Source organism: Rana temporaria, chromosome 9 (assembly GCF_905171775.1).
Source record: "Rana temporaria chromosome 9, aRanTem1.1, whole genome shotgun sequence".
Lineage (NCBI taxonomy): Eukaryota > Metazoa > Chordata > Amphibia > Anura > Ranidae > Rana > Rana temporaria.
Genome location: NC_053497.1, coordinates 115542080 through 115565978, shown reverse-complemented (window position 1 = coordinate 115565978; position 23899 = coordinate 115542080). Strand labels below are relative to the sequence as shown.

The window sequence follows — 23899 nt, the reverse complement described above, 5'->3', positions numbered from 1 at the left end:
AAAAATATTTTTGTGAATAACTGATATGTTTTATAAAAATATAAGTACATGAAACAGCCCCATCTTTTCATTGCTTCATGCCTAATATTCCTACACAGTTGTTGATCTTTACTGATCCTCTTTCTTAGTACAAGTTTTTTTCTGGAGATTTGAATTACCTGACAATGTTTTCTACTGATATTGCTACGCTGGGTGTCCTGTTCTGCACACCTACTGAACCCATTATGAGGGGTTCTTACTCTTCCCATTTGATTTTTAAAATGTATTTTATATTATGGAGACATGAGGACCAGAGACACCCAAGGGGGGTGGGGGAATCCCAAACTCCCAGGTAGATAGGAAGCGAGTTGAGAATTATGGAAAGAATATATCATTGGTGGAGTATCCAAGACTTAGAACTGAATCAGACCACCAAGCTCAACCTTTTGTGGTGGTTGGGCTCTTTAGAGGTAGCACTGACAAATCTGCAAAATATGCAACAAGAAGCAGGTGATAATGTGAGCAGGATCGAATATTGCTTTAGGGTTAATGTTTCAGTTATAATACAAAATGTCCGCATGTGAATAATTTCAAAATACAATATCCTAGGGGGGTTGCCAAGTATAAAAAAGATGAGACATCATATGTCAGCACTGTGGTTGTACAGCATTAATGACATTCCTTATGGAAGATAAGCAGATCGGAGCTCTGGGTTTACCTAGAAAACATAAAACTGTGTATAAAATAAAAACTCCCCTCTCCACATAAAATTAGGTCTATCAAATATAAAGTGATACTGCCCTTTAAAAGGTTTAAAGTGTTTTAGCTAACTCCAGCAATAACATTTGAGGTTCATTATTTCTTGAGAATTAAATTTTATGTTTACAAAAAGTATGAACAATCCTTTAAACTAACAAATAATGTGTTGATTAAGAAGCGTAATGCCATAGATAAATGAGTGTGTACTGTATAAATATCTATTTTAGAACTTGGCAAGTGCAGTTTGTGCATTAACCTTTAAACCCTTGCTGATGGGAATGTCATAGGCGTTGTATATAAATTAACATTTTGGCACGGGTGAAATGATGGTGATGGCACATGCCAGAAACTGCATCTCTAAGCAAGAGTCCTCACTTGGTATGACTGCGGTGTCGCCGGGCGGTGCTGTGATGGTGACGGGTATATTAACTGTGCTGGAGCGGTCCGTGTGTGGCTGAGACATTCGGTTCACATTTTTTTGGTTATCGGCATCTTCTGATTGCTCCGGCAGCTGCTGTAGACCCCCGACAGGGACCTCAGCCTCGTTACGGTGGTCCCTGCAGTGATAGATATATATATTATTAAACAAGACTTCCAAGCAATTTGAACAGATGCTGGAATAGGTAGAAGGGGAGAGAGCTTTAATAACACGAGATTAACACTGAAAAACTGTCACATGCTGAGTTCAGGCTTTGAAAAAGCAACAGTAATGGCTACACTTCAAAGAGACAACCTGTAATCCTTACACTGATACCTCCTTATCATACAACATAATTTCTTCAACACTGCTTCAATGAAATACTGGTGCAGTCAGAGTCGGGATGATTGCTTTGGAGCCTGCACCTCTACAAATCAAGTTTGCAATGACAGCTCCTATATGTCCATCCTCACAGGTTCACTTTAAAAAGACATTGGTAAATTAATAATTTGCTGTACTTCAAAGGAACTTAGATTTAGAAATATGGGACCACTCACTTGTCATAATGTTTCTTGCTTCACTATCTAGTGTGTCACTTAACAAGCATGCTTTCCTCCCAAATGTAATCTTTTGATTTAAATACCTGTTCTGGATTAGTGACTCATTAAATTATTGGCACCAAGAAACAATGTCATCATGCTCAGAGATTATTGAGGTGGAATCCTTCAGGACCCTCATATTGTGTTTAGCTTTATTTCCCACTATGCAACTCACATATGGATGTGTGTGATAGAATACATATCAGTGTTGCCTCTCAACCATCCAACCGGCCTCTATTTTCTATTTCTGCCTAGTACTAGAGCATGAAGAGGGGAGAGCTGACCAACAACAGTCACTTCTAGACACTACCAAACTTTAGGGCCAGAGTCCTTGCATTGATATATGGATAAGTTACCTGGGTCTGTGATTGCGATGTTCCTTCTCAGCAGATTCTCCATCTTTATTTTCTTTTTTCTCCTCTGTGTCATATGTAGAAAGTGCTTTGTGCCTGTTGCGATGACGTGACCTAGGAACCTCCTCCCCATTTTCACCACGAGTCGTGCCATCTCCATCTCTGGTGCCTGATCTAGACCCTCCTCCTCGGTGCCGAGACTTCCTTTCGCCTTTGCTGCCAGAACCTGGTTGTCCATTACCATCTTTGCCTTGTCTTTCTGCAGAGTGGCGGTGTGTACGGTGCCGGCGGTGCTCCCTTTCCGTACCCTCTTCGGGGGAGGCCCTGCGGTGGTGCCGCTTTCCCCTCTCTTGGCTTCGATTCCGCTCTCCCCTTCCTTCCTTCCCACCTTCCCCTTCTTTACTGCGACTTCTATGCTGCCGATGGCGCTCCTCTCTATCATTACTACCCGAGTCTCCATTATGATTACCATTCTCTCTACAGCCACCATTGGTTTCACCTGTGCCTCTCTCACGGTGTCGGTGTTTCCGTGGTGCTGGCTCCGTAGCCTCCACAGGCCCCGGCTCTATCTCATTGGGTGCTAACTCCTCTGGGCTGCCATCTTTGGTCTCTGTGGAATCTTGCGGGTCCACCAGCAACGGTCGATCCATGTGACTCTTCATATCCGGCCGCAGTCGCAAAGTAGTAGCATAGCGCAGTCGGTCTTCAGGCTCCAGCTCACTGTAGAGTGCCTCACAGCTAGCCTGGAAGTTGTGCATACGGATTTGGGTTGTGCGCTGCTCCCATACAGACCGACATTTAGTTGAGTTTTGCTGTCCACTGAAGAAACAGAAGAGGTTATATTTCAGAAGTCACTCTGGGCAGAATAGTGTGAGAATGGAGGGGCAGAAAAGATGGCAAATAAACAGATCAACCATGAAGTAACAAAGAAAGAACAAGCTAAAGCAATTCAAAAGTTGTAAAAATGTATGAAAATATTATAACTAAGGGATGAATGAAGAATGAAAGGGAAGGCAGACAGAAATCAGATTCATGGCAGGGAGAAAATATGGTAGGGAATTAGGAACAATATTGGAATACTATTACTGATGTATTCTGTAACTACAAAACCACACATAAATTAGGATTTGCGAGGCATAACAATCGATCAAACACTTAACTAAAGCAGAAAAAGAAAGGAGAACACAGTCTCCTAGCAAAATAAATAAGGATACTGATAAAGGATACTGATAAAGTCACCCATCTATAGATGGAAAATATTTCATTTGGGCCCCCAGTAATAATGTACTAACCTACACATTTTCCTAGATTTAATAATATGTAGTTTTGGATGGAGTATAGAATGGTTAGGAAACCCTTTTCATTTTTTTGAATAGTTTATGGCAAATTACGTGCTGGATTTTTTTATATCTCCTGGCGATACCAGTGATGAGATCTCTGCATTAGAATTGCCAGTTCTGCTGTGGCCTTCACAAAGCCAAATGATGGTGCCACCACTGATGAGTTTATCTGTGAATGACAACTTTATGTTGGTCTTGGAAGGTGAATAGACACAACTACTGTAGGAAAATCTCACCGTTGTGGGAGAGGCACAGACACAACTACTGCAGGGAAATCTCACCATTGTAAGAGGGGTAGAGACATAATTACTATAGGGAAATCTCACCATTGTAAGAATGACAGAGACAAAACTACTGCAGGGAAATCCCAGTATTGTGGGAGGGGTGAACTGGAGACACAACTTCTGCAAGAAAATCTCACAACTGTGGAAGGGGTGGAGACAGAACTACTGTATGGAAATCCCACCATTTTGGGAAGGACGGAGACAAAACTACTGCAGATAAATCCCACTACTGTGGGAGAGGGTGGAGACACAACTACTTCAGGGAAATCCCACCAATGTGGAACAGGTTGAGAAACAACTACTTCAGGAAATCTCACCATTGTGGGAAGGATGGAGACACAACTACTGTATAGAATTCTCACCATTGTGGGAAGGATGGAGACAAAACTACTGCAGAGAAATCCCACTCTTGTGGGGGGGTGGAAACTACTATTTCAGGGAAATCTCAACATTGTGGGACAGGTAGAGACACAGCTACTTCAGGAAATCTTACAACTGCAGAAGGGGCAGAGACACAACTACTGCATTAAAACCTTACCATTTTTGGCAGGGCAGAGACAACTACTACAACTGTAGGAGAGGCAGAGACACAACTACTTCAGAAAATCTCCCAATTGTGGAAGGTGCAGAGACGCAACTACTATTTTGGGAACAACTGCAGAGAAATGCCACTACTGTGGGAGGAGGTGGAGACACAACTACTTCAGGAAATCTCACTATTGTAGGAGGGATGGAGACACAACTACTGTATGGAAATCTCACCATTGTGGGAAGGACAGAGACAAAAACTACTGCAGAGAAATCCCACTGCTGTGGGAGGGGTGAAGACAACTACTTCAGGGAAATCTCAACATTGTGGGACAGGTAAAGACACAACTACTTCAGGAAATCTTACAATTGTGCAAGGGGCTAAGACACAACTACTGTATGGATATCTCACCATTGGGGGGAGAGGTGTAGACAAAACTACTATGGTGAAATCTTACCATTGTGGGAGGGGCGAGGACACAACTTCATCAGGGTAATCCCACCATTGTGAGAAGGGCAGAGACACAACTAAGTCAGAGAAAGCTTAACACTGTGGGAGGGTTGGAGACACAACTACTTCAGGAAAATCTCACCATTGTGGGAGGGGCACACACAACTACTGCAGGGAAGTCTCACTACTGTGGGTGGAACAGAGACACATTTATTGCAGAGAAATCCCCAACATTGTGGGAGGGGTGGAGACACAAACTAGTTCAAAGAAATCTCACTTGACCACTGCAGGGAAATCTCAGCATGTTTGGAAAAGGGGGGGGGAGACACAAACTACTGCAGGGAATTCTCATCATTGTAGAGAGTGGGGACACTGTAGAGAAATCTCATCATTGAGGGGAAGGGAAAGGGGACACAAACTACTGCAGGGAAATTCCATTCATGTGGGATGGTGAAGAGGTACAAAAAAACAAAGTTACATACTGGTAACGTTCTTTCCTGGAGTCTTTCCAGACAGCCACCCGAGAGACCTTGGCCCCTCCCCTCCTCTACTGCTGGCTCCTCAGTTTTTTAAAAGAGCACCTCCAGTCTGCTGGGGAGACACAAGAACATATGATACACATAATCATGTTATATCACATTCCCTGTAAGGAAATCTCAAGTATTTTCTACATTTGGGTGGGTACCTGTGCTGTCCTGATAGACTCTGGGAAAGAGCGTTACCAGTAAGTAACTTATTTTTTCCCCTAATCGTCTTTCAGGACAGCCACCTGAGAGGATAATCGAGCACTTACCCTTAGGGTGGGACTACGGCTTGTAAGACCTTGCGTCCAAAGGTCTGATCTTTAGCCGACCGAAGATCCACTCTATAGTGTCTTACAAAAGTGGCGAAGCTGGACCAAGTTGCAGGGATATGCAATTAGCGGACCTCCAGCTGTTGCAGAACTACAAGTCCCATGAGGCATTGCAAGACTCTGCCTCTGGGTGTCATGCTTGTGGCTGTCAGAGGCATGATGGGACTTGTAGTTTTGCAACAGCTGGAGGTCCGCTAATTGCATATCCCTGTCCTAGCGTATAAGCCTGACTAATAGCTTCTCTTGGCCATCTAGCTATGTTCCGTCTTGAGGCCTTGTGCCTTATCCTGGCTCCTGAAATCATAATAAATAAGGAATCTGTCTTTCTAAGGGCTTTTGTTTCATTCAAATAATGTAGGACGCATCTCCTGACGTCTAACATAAGGAACTTAATTTCTTGTTCCCTGGAAGGGTTTGTACAAAATGAAGGTAAAACAATGTCTTGGCCTCTGTGAAATCTTGAGGCCACTTTAGACAAAAATGCTGGATCCATCTTAAAAATCTGAAAAAAGGGGGGTCTGATGGATAGACCCTCCTAGCAGACCCTTCTAGCTGTGGTAATTGCTACAAAGAAGACTGCTTTAAGTGTCAGCATCTTCAAATTGCAATTTTCCTGTGGCTCAAAGGGGTCCGCTGTCATAGTTTGTAGCACTAACGACAGGTCCCATTTTGGGAAGGTCGGACTTTGTATCGGTCTTTGTCTACTCAAGGATCTAAAGAGTCTGATTATCCAAGGATTGGATGCCAGTTTTCTTTCCTGATATACGGATAGCGCTGAAACCTGACTTTTCAGTGTGCTGAGACTACACACGATCATTTTTCGGCATGAAAAAAACATAGCTTTTAAAAAATGTCATTTTAAATGATCGTGTGTGGGCTTCACATAATTGTTCAGGTTCTGAAAAACGAAAAAAAAAAAAATTCAAACATGCTGCATTTTTTAACGTCGTTTTAAACTATGTCATTTTTCGGGTTGTAAAAAATGATCGTGTGTGGGCTAAAACGATGTTAAAAACCTGCGCATGCTCAGAAGCAAGTTATGAGATGGGAGCGCTCGTTCTGGTAAAACTACCGTTCATAATGGAGTAAGCACATTCATCACGCTGTAACAGACAAAAAATCGTGAATCGTCTTTTACTAACACGGAATCAGCTAAAGCAGCCCAAAGGCGAATGGAACTTCCCCTTTATAGTGCCGTCGTACGTGTTGTACGTCACCACGCTTTGCTAGATCATTTTTTAAAAACGATGGTGTGTGGGCAACGTCGTTTTAATGATAAAGTTGGAAAAACGTCATTTTTTCAACATGCTCCGTTTTTTTTCATGCTGAAAAAGGATCGTGTGTACGAGGCATTAGACCTTTATCTGCCCCACTCTGTAGGAACTCTAAAACCGCTACTGAACTTTGTGTTTTAAAGGAGTTCTCTGTACACCATTTGTTAAAACATTTCCATACCCTCTGGTAGATATTGCAAGTCTCCATTTTCAGCAGTGTCTCAATTAAGCGGTTTGAGAATCCTTTCTCTTTTAGTAACTGCTCCTCCTCCACTTGGGGGCAACACACTGGGCCATGAGAGCGGAGAACCGTCTGGGTTGGTAGTAACCAAGGGGGTTCTACAGCAAGTTATTTTAGCATAGAGAACCACGGTCTCCTGGGCCAGTGTGGTGCAATAAGAATCAGTGATGTGTTCTCTGTACGCAATTTCCTTAGTACTGCTGGTATGAGCACTGGTGGGGGAAAGGCATAACATTTGTTGAATGCCCACCTCTGTGCTAGTGCGTCTACTCCTACTGCACCACCTTCCCTTTTAAGGGAGAAGAAAGCCTGAACCTTTTTGCTTTCTTTTGAGGCAAATAAGTCTATCTGAGGTGTGCCCCACTTTTGCGTAATCCGTTTGAGCACTTCCTAATTAAGTGTCCAGTCGCCTTCTCTCAACTTTCTTCTGCTGAGGAAATCTGCCACTCATTTAAATCCCCTTTTAAGTGTACTGCTGACAAGGAGAGAATGTTTTTCTCTCCCCAACATAGATTTCCTCTGCTAACATCCACAGGGTTCCGCTCCTTGTCCCTCCTTGCTTGTTGATGTAGGCGATTACTGATGAATTGTCGGACCTGACCTGTACGTGATGACCGTTCAACTCTTTCTGGAAGGATCAAAGTGCCAGAAGTACCGCCTTTAACTCCTTGCAATTGGATGATCTTATCATCTCTACCTCTTTTCAAGTTCCCTGTGTTACCCGGGCGCCTAGGTGCGCTCCCCATCCTATGCCACTTGCGTCCGTAGTTATTATTCAGGTGATTGGTAAGGCCCACAACCGACCTTTGTTTACGTTTTCTGCTCTCCTCCGCCACCAGAGATCTTTTTACCTTTGTTGGTATCAGAACCTGTGTGTCTAAGGACTCTTGTTTGTGGTCCAATACCTTTAGTATAAACATATGTAGGGGTCGAAAATGTAAACACGCCCATTGTACTGCCGGGATTGTCGACGTTAGTAATCCTAATGTCAACATTACTTGTCTTATTGAGTATGGTTGATTGTAATGCTTTCATAGAAACACTTTTTATTGCACTGAATATAGTATGTACCACAAATATACTATTTGCTGAGTAGGTTTTGGATTGGATTTTTCTTTGTTTACCAACCAACCTAGATTTTCTAGGAATGCCTGTGTGTATTTCAGGTTCTCTAGTAATCTTACGGGAGAATCTGCAAAAAGCAGAATATCGTCTAGATAGGCGATGATGGATATTCCCCTGACTCGAAGTGTTGCCAGGGCCTCTGCCAAATTTTTTGTAAAAATTTGAGGCGAGGAGGAAAGGCCGAAGGGTAGAGCCTGAAATTGAAGGTGTATTGTTTCCTTCTCTGTCCTTTTTGCTAATCTTAGGAATTTTTGGCAACGCTGATTTATCGGAATGTGTAAGTACGCATCCTTTAAATCCAGGGAAGCCATATAGCAGTTTGGAGATAATAGGGTTTTTACCGAGTATATGGAGTCTATCCTGAATCGTTTGTATACTATAGCTAGATTTAGAGGTTTGAGGTTGAGTATCGGCCTGAGCTTCCAAGGTTTTTTGTACTCCAAATATATGGGAGTATAAACCCTGACCTCTCTCTTCTATTGGTACTCTGGAAATCACTTTCAGTTTTCTAAGTTCTTTTATGGCTTTCATTAAACCCTTGGCCTTTTCTTTGTTTTTTGGGAGTTCAGTGATGTAAAACCTGTTTGGGGGTGATCTTGAAAACTCCAAGTGATACCCATTTCCTATTGTTTTTAGTACAAACTGATTGGAGGATATTTTTCCATTGTGAGAGGAAGGCCCCCATTCTTCCTCCCACTGTGACTGTTTTGTCATTGTTTGTTGCGGGTTTGCTTAGGCTGACGGAAAATCGTCCCTCCTTTGCCCCTTCTTCTCTGTACCCAAGTTCTTTTTTGGTTTTCAGTCTTGGGTGCTTTAAAGCGGGACCTTGTGTCCCCTCTTTGCCTCCTTTTGTTTTGTTGTGGCTGTGCCCAGGCTGGTTTACGCTTCAGTGGAAATGCCTTCTTATCAGACGTGCGATCCAGCACTTTTTCCAACCCTGGTGCCTCGAGACTTGGGAGAATGCTGCGTGAAGTTTGGGGGTTTTATTCCAAACTGATGCAGGATCATCTGTAAAGGGAAACCTCCTTTTTAACGCTTTTGAAAAGAATGGTTTTCTTTTTTGGATCCTGCCATTCCTTCTTTATTGCCTCTACTAGAACCTCATGTACTGGAAAATGTTTCTTTTCTTTTTATCGTAGGCTTTCATACATTTGGTCATGTAGAGATAGGGCTTTCTTTTCGGTTTGCAAACCTAGTGTGGTATAAATGTCCCCCAAGAGATTGTCCACCTCTTCCAATGACAATTTGTACCGGCGTGGCTTTCTGGAATCCCCTTCCAGTGCTTCTCCCTCTGATTCTTGGGAGCCAGAGGCTGTGCTATCCGGCTCCTCTACTGTTTCTTCCCTGGAGACTACTGAAGGGCCTGCACAAGTGGATGGTACCATTTGCGTTTTTGGTAACGCTACTTGCTGTGTTGTGAGAGGAGCAGTCTGTGGCTGCGGGATCCGAAACCCCTCAAAAAAGGTTCTGAAGGATTCAAACATACTAGACTATCCCTTTACTGATGCTGCTAACTCACTGCTCTGCTCAGTGTTATGTTTCTGTACTAATTTGTTAATACACTCCCCAGGAGTCCCTAAGTGTAGTTTTACAAGAGAGACACCTCCTCTTAGAGCTATATGGAGGTCTGGGGTTGTCAACTTTGTTCTGAAAGACATAAGAAAACCTGCAAGCATTAAAGAATTACTTTACATCCCTTAACCTACAGTAACTGTAGGTTCGCAGCCATTTTCGTGGGTGCTTGCCTCACCGGGAGCCCCATGAACCTCCCTCTGGCACCGGAGGGACTCTTCCTTACCCCCCAAGTTCCATGGGAAGGGGGAGAGGGGGATTTTGGCAAGGGGAGCTCCACCCTAGGTTACCCTAACTTTCACGTGGCTGGAGCTGGCCTCAGCTGGAGCAGTCTGGTCCCTCCCTTCTGCCTCCGCCACCTTGGTGCTGCCACCGGAGCTTGTGCTGTCTCTACAGCAATCGTAGCCCCTCTCCAGCCAATGCCTGGCTCCTTTTAGCACCCCACGGCGGGAACCAGAAGCCGTGGGTCAACCAGAAAAGTGCACGCCCCTCCCGCCGGATGTGATGTCACCCGGCTCCATGCGGTTCTAAACAGGTGTCTCCCCTCTGGAGGAAACACAAAAAACTGAGGAGCCAGCAGGGGATGAGGACATTTAAAGAAGGCTGGCACTGTGTTTCCTACAGAGGGGAGGAGCCAAGGTCTCAGGTGGCTGTCCTGAAAGACAATTAGCGGAAAATTCTGTACGCTTTGCATGGAGTCAGCCTTTTTATTTCCTCAGCAGTAGAGTAGAGAATGCTGTCACCTGTGATCTCTCTGTAGAGACCTAATGTTCCCGCTACTGACTTATAGCCCTGCAATAAATAAAACTCATGCTCCATGGTGATTGGTCTGTTAGACCTCTGAAAAGAGATCACCGTTTTCTTACAGAGAGCAAAGGCACCCAAGATGCAGAATGCTGGCAGGGACCAGGTTTTTTGCTTTAGGCTGTGGCTGCTTAAAAAAAAAAAACATGTATTTAGCTGTTTGAAACTAAGGAATAAATTGGTCTTTAAATCAGCTACATGAGAAATAGTATTTCTGGACTGCTGATAGTACATATTTGCTTAGGACCTATACTTATCCATTTATATATTTTATTTCAGAAGAAAAAGGAAGACCCCCTTCCATAAAAACACACACAACTAAAGTACTGATAGCCATAAAACAAAACAATAAACACATATCTTAAAAATTAAACCAGATCTATCCAATGGCATAATCAGTAATATCAACATATTAATCAAGTTAATTTCCCCATCTTGGTCATGAACTCAAAGAACCTAGCCCCAGGTTCAAGATCCTAAAATATCCAACACGTAAGGCAGCCCCCATGTGATGGAAAGGTGTCAAACCCTCTCCTCCCTTGCTTTTTTCCCCTTCCCTCCCGGAAAAAAAAGAGAATTTCCCTCGTCCCCCTAGCACCTATACTTAGAGATCTCCTTAAACTTAATATCCCTGAAGACAGTCCTCTTATTTAAATAGTGGCATTAATAATCAGGAAAATTTACATCATCTATACACCAGTACAGAGAGGAAAAAAACTACTGCTCCATAAGATTTTTCTCCTGATAATTAGTGTGTGATAAAATCTGATTTTTAATAACCATTTCTCACGGTGTTTAATAAGCGGCCAGTGGATGGAGAGATGAGCACAGCTATTCTTAGTAGTTGAGGATGTATTATTTAAATACAGATCACTCTATTTCATATTCTTTCAGCACTAAGCCCAAATGATTTTGCTGGAGAGCAAGAATTAAATAGGAAAGTTTAATGAGCGAAACGGCAAAAGATAGCAGAATGGAAAGATGGATTGCGACGGAGTAGCTTGAAGAAAAGATTTTCCAGACAAGCTCTGCAGTTACTGGGGAACCAAAAGGCCCAGCTTTCATGCCTGACAGTTGGCTCTGAGCAACATGCTCCTCCAATGTACATGAATGGCAAAAGTCAGTTTTTTTTTTTTAGATCCTGTCTAGCAAAACTAAGAAGGGAATTAAAATGCCCTAACGCCACTTTTCCGGTAATTTGGCCATTTAGAATTCCCTGCGTTGTTTATGATAGGTACTTGAATCTGTCGCCTACAATGACATTTGTCGTACAGAGGAATGATGGAATTCCAGAGAGTGTTGTAGACATTCTTTATTATGAATCTAGGTGGGACTGCTCTTGAAGAATCCAGTACCGAAGGCATTATGGGCCTAAAAATTCTCCGACTGTCATGAAGTATCCATCTACTGCTCTGAAATAGGTATACAAAATGAGGATTCTAATGTTGTCATGGCTTTCCTGATCTGCATGCATGTTTCAAGTCAGTGACATAGAACGTATTAAAGCCATAAACAGCCAGAAAGCCAGCATTTTTAGAAAGATGATCTCATCGCAGCCTTGGCAAAGTCCCTAGATTGGAGCTCAAGGACTGCTTTATAATGATAAAAGATACAACTTTTGTTAAGAAATTATACGGTTTCTGTATATGGTGGCATGTCAGACATGCGTTCATGCAGACTTATACAGTTAAAGAGAGGCCCACCTAATCTGTCGACATGCACACCTACTGTAGCTCCTTAAAGCGGAGTTCCGGACACAATTTCACTTTTTAAATATAAATACCCCTGTAATACACAAGCTTAATGTATTCTAGTAAAGTTAGTCTGTAAACTAAGGTCCATTTTGTTAGGTTGTTACAGCATTTAGACACTTTATAAAATAGAAATTGACTGGGGCCATCTTAAGTGTGGGCGTCATGAAGCCAGACTGTATGACTTCCTGGATTTCAGCCTTGCAGATCTTGCACATGCTCAGTGCTGCACAAGCAGTGTTAGATCAGGTTTCAGCACCTGTGCTGTCCAAGTCACATGATTCTTTGAGACTGGGGAGTGCACAGACTCCTGGAAAGTTACACCCACTACGTTCCCAGGAGTCTGTGCGGTGTAGGTTAGGAAGCATTAAGCACCTAGGTGCAGGAAGTGGGAAGATTAACTATTCTGCCTAGCAACAACACTTTGAAGGCATCTAAAAAAAAAAAAAATTGTAAAGGACTAATGACATTTTTTTAAAACTACTGATGTAATGTTATATTTATGGGTGGAACTCCACTTTAAACTGCGTTTGGTTTCCCTTAAAAACATTTTTTTTGTTTTTGTTCGCATAAAAGCAGTATTCTCCTTAACAGGTAGTAAATTGCTTTGTGTAAAGCCAACTGTAAATGTAACGCAGACACATTTATCCAGGCATTCATCTTCCCTCCTCTCCCTTGTATCTATGAGATATGTTGATCTATAGGAGAACAGTACATGCAGGATTTAGGGGATTGGGACGCAGCAGGAGACGAGAAATACTGGGTAATTTGCATAGTGATGAGGTCTATTTTTAAGCTTGGCTTTAACAAGGGCAGTGCAATTAGATGCTCGGGGGCACCTCCGAGGCATGGCTGGTACAGGAGATGGGTCTACACAGAGGCCCAGCGGTAGACTCATATTTGGAGAAAATAAAACGCCTAAATGTAAAATATTTCAGCTGTGTAAGCCAACCAGGAAGAATTTGAAGAATAGTTTCTACAACCATAATTAACAAAATAGCCATGCTGTATGCCTGCAGCGACAATGCAGCATTTGAGATAACCTATAGTGAAAAAATACTTAAGCCTACTATAATTACAACATGTTTCTATACCCCAACTGTTGCAAATTAGTACCACACCCCAATAATGTTGGAATAATCAAAATCGGGACAAAGAAAGTGGATCCAGGACTTTACGGTAACAAATAGTAAAGGGAATGAACAAAATTGAATGTAACATTAACAAAGATTTGTACAACGTTTTATAAACATTAAAAGCTCTACAAGCGCCACATGTTTTCTAGTTGGCTTTTGTACTTCTTTGAAACACTTACAGTGGGGAAAATAATTATTTGATCCCCTGCAGATTTTGTAAGTTTGCCCACTTACAAAGAGATGAAGGGTCTATCATTTTTTATCATAGGTGTATTTTAAATGATAGATACAGAATATCAACCAAAAATCCAGAAAAAACTTGATACAAATGTTTATAAATTGAGTTGCAGTTCAGTGAGTAAAATAAGTATTTGATCCCCCCAAGCAAAACATGATTTAGTACTTGGTGAAGAAACCCTTGTTGGCAAGCACAGAGGCAAGACGTTTCTTGTACTTGGTTACCAGGTTTGCACACTTAGGAGGAATTTTGGTCCACTCTTCTTTACAGATCTTCTCTTAATCCTTAAGGTCTCTTGGCTTGTGCCTGGCAACTCGAAGTTTCAGCTCCCTCCATAAATTTCCTATAGAAATAAGGTCTGGAGACTGGCTAGGCCACTCTTTTGTTGCCTTGGCGGTATGCTTTGGGTCATTGTCATGCTGGAAGACCCATCTTCAGTGTTCTGGCGGAGGGAAGAAGGTTTTTATCCAAGATTTTACAATACATGGCCCCGTCCATTGGCCCCTCAATATGGCAAAGTTGGCATGTTACCTTAAGCAGAGAAACAACCCCAAAGCATAATGTTTCCACCTCTCTGCTTGACTGTAGGGATGGTGTTCTTAAGGCCATAGTCAGCATTTTTCTTTTTACAAACACGGCAAGTTGAGGTAATGCCAAAGAGCTAAATTTTGATCTAATCTGACCACAGCACTTTCTCCCAATCCTTTTTTGAATCATTTTTGTTCATTGGCAAACTTCAGATGGGCTTGTGCATGTGCCTTCTTGAGGAGGGGGAAATTGCAGGTGCTGCAGGATTTCAATCCATGGCAGCGTACTGTGTTACCAATGGTTTGTTTGGTGACTGTGGTCCCAACTGCCTTCAGATCATTAACAAGCTCCTCCCATGTAGTTCTGGGCTGATCCCACATTTTTCTCATGATGATCCTTACCACATGAGTCAAAATCTTGTATGGAGCTCCAGACAGATTAATGGTTATTTTATATTTCTTCCATTTGCGAATAGTCACTCCAACAGTTGTCTCCTTCTCAACATGCTGACAGTCTTGTAGCCCATTTCAGCCTTGTGCAGGTCTACAATCTTAGTCCTAATGTCCTTTGTCCTTTGATGGCGAGGTTTCAATGGAAGAAAGAGATTCTGTGGAGAGGTGTCTTTTATACACATAACGAGTTGTTAGGAGCACCTTCTTAAATTGACAGGACTAAACTGTGAACCACATGAGCACATATTGTAGCCAGTCTGTGGGAGCCAGAATTATTGTTGGTTGATAGGAGATCAAATACTTATTTTGCTCAAAGAACTTCAACTCAATTTATAACATTTGTATCATGTTTTTTTTTTTTGGTTGATATTCTGTCTCTATATAAAATACACCTATGATAACAATTATAGAAGCTTTTATGTAATATTTTCAATGATTCCTAATATATAATTAGCTTGTAGAGCTTTTTAATGTTTGAATGTATAAAAAGTTTTACAAATCTTTATTAATGTTAATTTTGTTCATTCCCTTTACTATTTGGTACCGGATCCCCTTTGTCCCTTCTTTTGATTATTCATACATAAGCCTACTACTAAGCTTTCCTTAGCATTACTAATACCAAGGAGAGTATTACTTTTACAGACACTAATGCCTCGTACACCCGTACGGGATTTCTGACGGGAAAAGTTCCCGAGGGGAAAGCCGAGAACCTGCTCGGTTCAGTCTTTCCCCTACGTGGACGGTTTTCCCGATAGGAAAACTGCGATAGGGCTTTGGCCGGGAATCCGGGCCATGTGTATGCTCCATCTAAGTTTTTCCCATAGGAAAACTGTCAAAAAACGCTGGGCAAAAGTCCGCCAGTTTTGCCGGCGGGAAAAAATAAAAAACTGGTTCTCTTTTTTGTCCGGCGGTTTTTGAGTAGTTTTCCCGTTGGAAAAACTGCGAGGAGCATACACACGGCCGGGAAAACTGATCGTTTGTATGAGGCTCTCCTTTTGAAAATGTTAGTTTCCTCGTTGCCATGCTGATCCAAAGGCTTCCATACTTTGCAAGCCCTTGACCCGGAACAACTGTTCAGACCAGGAGCTTTCAGTTCATAGCTACAAGCATATTGTGGGTCAGTGATTTGGAATGTACACCAGCTTCTTGCATATCAGGGACTCCAGTGATGAGACCTGTCCAAATCTTTGGCCATTACAAAGCCAAATGACGGTGTCACTCCATCCAGGTATGCTATGTATGATGCAGAAAAAAGAGCACAAAAGTCTGAGTACAAGACAGCACCTTCTTTATGGCCTTATGGTAGGGGCAGGGACACAGACTGCCATGCAATATTGCCAAAGGAATATATATAACCAGCCAGGGAGAATTAGTGCTTACCTAAAACTAGAATATCAGCTGGCCTTGAAGTCATATACATTTTCAAATGCACAATGGCTATAAATACAGCTGTCACATTTTAAAGGACATATTGTAGGACAAACGTTCTACTGGCAGGTTTCTCTCTGTACCATCAATTTCTAATTTTGCTTCTATTTACTTTTAGCACGGCAGAGATTTGGCACCCCCGCAGCTGTAAGAGTGTGTAGCAGCTCCGCTTGCCAGGCCACTGTCTTGCCAGATAGCATTCTCCGTGCCTCACAAAGCTTGTATTTGAGGTGGTTTGCTTTTTCTTGCCAGCAAGCACAGGAGCACAGATCCGCACACATAATACAATCTGTTCCACGCAAGTTACAAAGGCAGCTTTACACGTCACAACATCCTACAAGTCTGTGCCATCCTAAATCTTGGCACTTTACATGCAATAAAAAGTGTACATTTCTATAGGTACCTGTTCTTAAAGGGAACATATAATCGTTCCCATTTTATATTTAGATAAATTTAAAAGCGATGACCTAATCTAAAAATTCTAATCAATATGAGTAAGTCCGGCCATATACAGTTCGAATCTTGGCCAGTCCAGCAGGAACCGGCCGAGATTCGAACTATTAATAAGTAGGCTGAATGTACCAAGTTGATCGATTAATCAACATGAGTCCAACCAGCCTGTCAGATTCTCTTGCAATTATCGGTAGCAGCTGCTATAGCTGCTAGCGATAATCACTGTTCTGGGAAATTCAAATGCGCCCAAACTGTTGCGTGGCAGCTGCAGCGGGGCCCCATTCACTTAAATGGGCTGTGCTTGGTGAGCTGTACTGCCCACCAAGCCCAACAGGGGCTATAATTTATTTGGCACTGCAGCAAAGCAAAACAGAGAATGCATTGAGGTAAAAAAAACTTATGCCTTTAGAACCAATTTATTTTGGATAAGATTTGATCACCACTAGTGTTAACCCCTTCTCTGCCAGTGCCATTTATACAGTGATCAGTGCATTTTTATAGCACTGATCACTGTAATGGTGTCACTGGTCACCAAAAAGTGTCACTTAGGGTCAGAGTTGTCCCCCACACTGTTGCAGTCCCACTAAAAATTGCAGATCGCCACCATTAATATTAAAAACAATAAAAAAAGAAAAAGTCTAAATATTTACCCTATTTTGTAGACGCTATAACTTTTGCGCAAACCAATCAATATGCGCTTATTGCGATTTTTTTTTTACCAAAAATATGTAGCAGAATACATATTGGCCTAAACTGATGACTAAATTTGTTCTTTTATATATTTTTTGGGGATATGTATTATAGCAGAAAGTAAAAAAATATTAGTGCTTTTTTTTTTCAAAATTGTCGCTCTATTTTTATTTATAAAAAAAAAAAAAACACAGAGGTGATCAAATACCACCAAAAGAAATCTCTATTTGTGGGGAAAAAAAGGATGTAAATTTTGTTTGGGAGTCACGTCACACGAGCAATTGTCAGTTAAAGCGACACAGTGCCGAATCGCAAAAAATGGCCCGGTCATTTGGCAGCCAAATCCTCCGGGACTGAAGTGGTTAAATATAGTGGGTATCTAGGGAATAAAGGTGAATGCTTGCGATGTTTGGGGACTGCCTCTCATCAATACACAAAACTTACCCAGTAGTGAAATAGAGTAAGGCCCCGTACACACGTCCGAGGAACTCGACGGGCAAAACTCATCGTTTTGCTCGTCGAGTTCTGTGTGAAGCCGCCGAGGATCTCGGCGAGCCAACTTTCCTCATTGAACAATGAGGGAATAAAGAACATGTTCTCTATTTGGCTCGAGGAGGAACTCGTCGGCTTCCTCGGCCGAAAGTGTACACACGACCGGGTTTCTCAGCAGAATTCAGCTCCGACCGAGTTTCTGGCTGAATTCGAGAAGCTCGGTCGTGTGTACGGGGCCTTAGATTTGCTGTGTATTCATTAAATTAACTATCAAATAGACTTCAATGACCTGAAGAATTTTCTTACAGGTATCTGCAGGGGCGGACTGACAACTCATGGGGCCCCCGGGCTTACAGATGGCCACCACGCCAGGAGGCAGTGCAGAGACAGGGCAGCTAAAATCTCAGGATTTTCACATCAAAAGCATGTCGGTTTCGGACATATCAGGGACCGAAGTAAAAAAAACACAGATGTTTACATACTGTCCCTGGTTTTATTGAGCCTGGCAACCCTGATGGGGCCCCCTAGTGGCATGGGGCCCTCGGGCAGTGCCCGAGAGCCTCAATGGTCAGTCCGCCCCTGGGTATCTGGCTACAAAAGCAGCGAATGACTGGTACGTGGATCATTTGCGGTTTTAGGAATATGCCCCATAGATTTGGTCATTAGTGGAAGTCTTGAAAAAATTGTATATGAAATATAATTAAGACACGGAACATCAACCAAGTAAAAAGTAACATGTCACGCAAAGGTTTTTTTCAAACTACTACCCTAAAGTGTCATTACTGAAACTGCACTATTCCCTCCAACAGCAATAATAATGAATACAATGGAGCTTAAAAAAAACTGCCTATTTTCCACTCAATTGGACTGAAAAATCTTGTTTGTGCAATAAGGATCAAAGTACTGCTAGCTGTCAAGGGGAGAGGATGGGATGCTGTGGTCATCGTAGGCCCCCTTTCCACCACACAGGGGTCACTGGCTCCTGATAAAGTGAGCTCTGGCCTCTGTGCCCTTTTGACGTAATAGAGGACGGATCTGTGTCATGCTTCCCGCCCTGGAGGTGCTGGAGGAAAATTCACATTGCCATCACACAGAGCTGGACTGACAGAGACACAGACCCGGGGCTGAGCCATAACACAGAACACTGACAGGCAGCAGAAGATGTGACGGACAGGGAGCAGACAGCGGGTCAGAGACTGGCACAGACTGAAGGAGACACAGAGGCACATGAATCTTGATAGACACACATAGACCTCTCTGGCTATGCACTGTGAACTCAAGATGGAAAGCTACTGCTTACTCACACCCGTAAAAAAAAAACACTGTTTATGCACAAAGACCTTTCTATCGTTGAAGATACATCTCCGCAGAGAAAAAAAAGCATTTGACTGAGCTTTCTAACAAAGCACAAGGTGATTGTAGCCGTATTAGTGCACTTGCAACAGAGACAATTGAGTACTGTCTGTGATACTTTTGGTATAATTAATTACAAATAATTAATGACATTACACTGTTAAATGTTTTATGCAGAATTGACTTACAAAACAAAATATTAACAACAACAACGTTAACAATATTAACATAAAGCATATTTCATTGTTTTGACTTTAGTGAATAAAATAAGGATAAAATATGATTAGCTATTATAGGCACTGTACACATCATTGCTGCCTTGTTAAAGTGACCGTAAAGTCTTGTTTTTTTCCTATAAAGATAACAAACGTGTTATACCGAATTTATCGGCGTATATCGCACACTTTTTTGCCCTAAAAATCAGGGCAAAATCGTGGGTGCGCGATATACGCCGATACCCGCGCCGAGTTTTGAATACTGCACCGACATATACCGAGCGCAGTACACTCGGGTATAGTCGGCCAGTCTCGGCTTCTTCCGCGGTCACGTCCTGGATGTACAGGACGTGAGCGGCACAGTTGCCGAGCCTGCCCGAGTGTACTGCGCTCGGTATATGCTGGCGCAGTATTCTAAACTCGGCGCGGGAAACGAGCGGGGAGGACGCGAGGACGCCGGACCCGACGAAGAGGACAGCCGCAGACGGACGCCGGATTCGCCGATGGACGCCGCGCAAGACACCAAAACTGTAAGTTCAAAAAACGATTTTTTTCCACAGGAATGGGGGCAACTTTAGGGGTGCGCGCTATACGCGGGAGCGCGCTATACCACGATAAATACGGTACTTACCTGGTCTGTTGCAGTGGATGTGCACAGCGCAGCTCAGATCCTCTTCTTCTCAGGTCACTCTTCTGTGTTCCTGGTCCCTCACTCTTCTGCTCCTGGCCCCTCCCTCCTGTTGCGTGCCCCCACAGCAAACAGCCTGCTATAGGCGCACCCGAGCCGAGTTTCAGCTCCCTGTGTCCATTCAGACATGAAGCCTGACCCGGCCCCACCCCGCCTCATATCCCCCTGATCGACTAGCTTACTTGGCAGTAGCAGCAGCCAATGGCACTGCTACCGTGTCTCGGCCAATCAGGAGGGAGAATCTCGGGCGGCTAAGACACTCGTGGACATTGCTGGACAAAGGGGCTGCTACACACAGACGGCTTTTTATCTTAATGCATAGAATGCATTAAGAAGCTGCTGATTGGTTATTAGGCAGTCCGAGCAAACCCCCCCCCCCCCCCCCCCTGATGCGGCTCCAGACTATCCTTCAGCTTATTTCCACTCGCCTACTGCAAGCAGAGGAGTGGAAATTCTGGGGGCTGTACTGCAGTGTTTTCCAGCTTCTAGAGGGATCGCATTGGTATTGTATATGCATAGATACATTGGTCCAAGCTGAACCAATGTAACTAAGTACAAATTACCATACCTGGAATTCTTCTTTGAACCTGTTGGGTTATCATCCGGACAGTGATGCACAGATTTGTAAGACACAAAAAACAAATAAAAAACAAAGACGAAAAAGAAGAGCTAAAGACGAACGGTACAATCCAATGGAAAAAAGTGTGAGAAAGAGAAGGAGAGAGAATTGAAGGAGAGGTGGGAAAGAAGGAAGGAAAGAGAGAATTACGTAAGAAGACAGAAAGCAGCTGAAGAAAGGAAAAAAAGAAAGACGCAATTTAAAACGTTATATGAAACATAAACAGATAATTCACATATCCCCAAAAACCATATTTCATTCATACTGTACATAGTAAGGCAGCCACTCTAGAGGCAAACAGAGATATAATCCAAGAAAGTGGCCGTCTATACTATATAGATGAAAGTTCACTTTAATTAGGAGGGGAAAATGGAGCATTAGCGGTGATTACATAGATACCATTGTCTCTAACGGGCAGAAAAGAGTTTTGGAAGGAGGAGAAAGCAATGTGAATGAGAACAGGACTAAAATTATGCACAACAATGAAAGTTTTGGACAGCAATGAGGTGAAAGGCTGAAAACTTCTGAACGATGCAGTGAAAGTTCAGAAAGTTTGAAGCGATGAAACACCTGCTTGGTGCTCCACTCAGCATACAGTGACTGGCACCCACAAAAAGAATGAAAGTTTGATATGTGAGGGAAAGAAGGGGCTAGAAGTCAATGGATGTGTATATATATATATATATATATATATATATATATATATATATATATACACACACACATATACACACTTTCTACATATATATATATAATTTTTCATCTTTGTTCATATATAGATACTGTCAAAACCAAAAGTCCATACAGTGAATATCGTAACATAGGGCAACTCACGGTAAATTTACGTTGCAGATAGATGGGCTGCGAGAAATCGCACCTCGAGTTTGCTTTACAAAACTGCACATGCAAGAAAAGAAAAAGTGAGAAATAAAATATATCAAACCATAACGGACATGAGGAAGGGGATCAACATTTTACTCCAGGTAAGCATTGTGGGGTGGAAAGTTCAGAAGTTGTGGACTAAAACCTTGAAACTCTTCCAACGTATGAAAATAAAAAAGGGGAGGGGTACAAGGGCAGTTTGGGCTGCACAAGAAGGACAATTAAACCAAGGAGGAGAAAAGGATAAGGAAAACTGTGGGATAAAAAGAAAAGACTGAGCATTGGAGTATGTGAAGAGGAAGAGGATAGAAAACAGATTAAAAATATGTTGAAGAATGGTGTACACTAGGCAGGCATTGATGGGCATATCTTTAAAAAAACGAAGATGGGCAAAGAGCTTAAACTTAACAGCCAAGTAGAATTTGCCTTTTGTAGATCCTATGAAATCTGAAATCTTATTGGCTGCTTTGTGTTACTGCACAATCTTGTTTTTTTTCACTACCTTACCATATGAATTCAATAGTGCCATCTAAAGACACTAACCATTACATTATTTCCATTATTTATAATCCCAAATATTTCTCTCCTTCACTTTCTCTGTCTCAACATCTGTCTTTCTATATACCCATTTCTACAAACATAACGTTAGCATCAATCATATCGATTAAAGCCCAAATCTAGCCATAACTTTCTGTAATGTTTTTATGGTACCATTGGAGAAACTTCCAATTACTGCCTAAGGCAAAGATAGGAACACAGAAATTAATTGCAGGTTTTAACATTTCATCACTCTACTAAAAATGTAAAAAGTTTTGGATGGAGTTTAATAATCTTTACTATGTCTGTTTCCCTTTTGCATTTTCCATCCCTATAGGGCCTTCACATATAAGTTTTCTAATAATAAAATGTATTACATTTCTTTAAAACGCCACTGTGTATAGTCCACTTGGAAGTGGATTTAAAGTGGCAGGAACTTAAAGCGGGGGTTCACCCGAAAAAAAATATTTAACATTAGATTGAGCCTAATTGTGGGAAGCACAATCGGGTGCTTCCCACAATTAGCCTCGATCTAATGTTAAAAATGTGTTTTTTGGGTGAACCCCCGCTTTAACTCCTGCCTTACAGGATAGTTTGCAAAATAAGGATCTCTGTCTAGCCAAAAAAATTTAACATTTGGTAACTATACTCTATACCTGCATTAAATATAATCTAAACCCAAGAACAAAAATGTAATATATTGCAGCTAATTTATTTTGGCCTGGTGATTCTTCCAGTAACACACTTCTTGTACTAGGATGACAACACTTGCTCACTGTACTGTATATATGTAGAAGCAGCACTGTCACCCTACCAAGCACCTCCCCCTTGCCTCATTTCCATAATATAAGGGGAGGTGTTTTGGAGAATTCAACTTGGTGCACAAGACGTTGCAAGGACACTGGATTTCTGGCTGGATCAAGTTATTTTTCTGTACTTGCAGATTTTTTTTAGTTCTCGGGTTTTGATATTCTATTTTTTTTTTTTTTTTATATTCTAGTTCCCCAGGCTTTGATAGCTTATCCTAAAGTATACATTGAAAAGCAATATGAAAGTTGAGTCACAAGTTACTGGTTGAGGAACACTGGCAGGAATCCATGGGGCATGCTGGGATGTATGATGAACAGTACAAGGACCACACTAGGAGCAGAAAAACCCCCCACAAAAGAGAAAAATTAAACAGAAAATAAAAAGTATACAAACCAGAAAAGAACAAAAAGGCAAATCATAGAAAGTGTCAGCTCTTCAGACCAGCAGCATGTCTGCATCACTTCAGCGGTGTGCCTTGTATTGTTCTTATTCTGGTCTAGATAGAAACTCTTGAAGTAATGGTGTTTTCCAAGTCCAGAAGCATTTTGGGGCATGAATGTAAAATATCTACATCTTCCCTTAAGCCCCCCGTATACATGACTGATTTTCCTGCCAGGAAAACTATCAAGAGAGCTTTTGGCTTGGAAAACCGGACGTGTGTATAATTCCTCGCAGTTTTCCCGACAGGAAAACAGTTGGGAAAATAGAGAACCTGCTCTCTATTTTCCTGTCGGGATTCCCGGCATTTTTCTTCCCGCCAGATTTACTAATACTTTCATGCCGATGGAGCATACACATGGCCAGGATTCCCGGCCAAAGTTCTCATGGCAGTTATCCTGCCGGGTTCTCAGCTTTCCCCTCGGTTTTCCTGGCGGACTTTTTACCTCTGGGAAAACCAAGCGTGTGTACAGGGCTTTACTCCTGTGACCCTCCTTTAAAGAAAACCTGTTATGAGAAAATTATGAAGGCTGTTTGCCAGCCTTTTTTCCTTAAAGTGGAGGTTCCACACAAAAAAAAATATTTCACCAAAAATAAAAAATAAAATAA

General features: G+C 42.2%; 1 protein-coding gene across 1 annotated transcript in view; it reads right to left on the bottom strand.

Moving 5' to 3' along the window:
- CACNA1B (calcium voltage-gated channel subunit alpha1 B) overlaps positions 1-23899 on the bottom strand; it is a 417311-nt gene that overhangs the window by 123006 nt on the left and 270406 nt on the right. The window contains exons 19-21 of the mRNA XM_040324212.1: positions 21458-21520; positions 2112-2927; positions 1114-1295 (exon numbers count right to left, since the gene is read on the bottom strand). Of these exons, the coding sequence (XP_040180146.1) occupies positions 1114-1295; positions 2112-2927; positions 21458-21520 (1061 nt within the window). The remainder of the gene's footprint in view (positions 1-1113; positions 1296-2111; positions 2928-21457; positions 21521-23899) is intronic.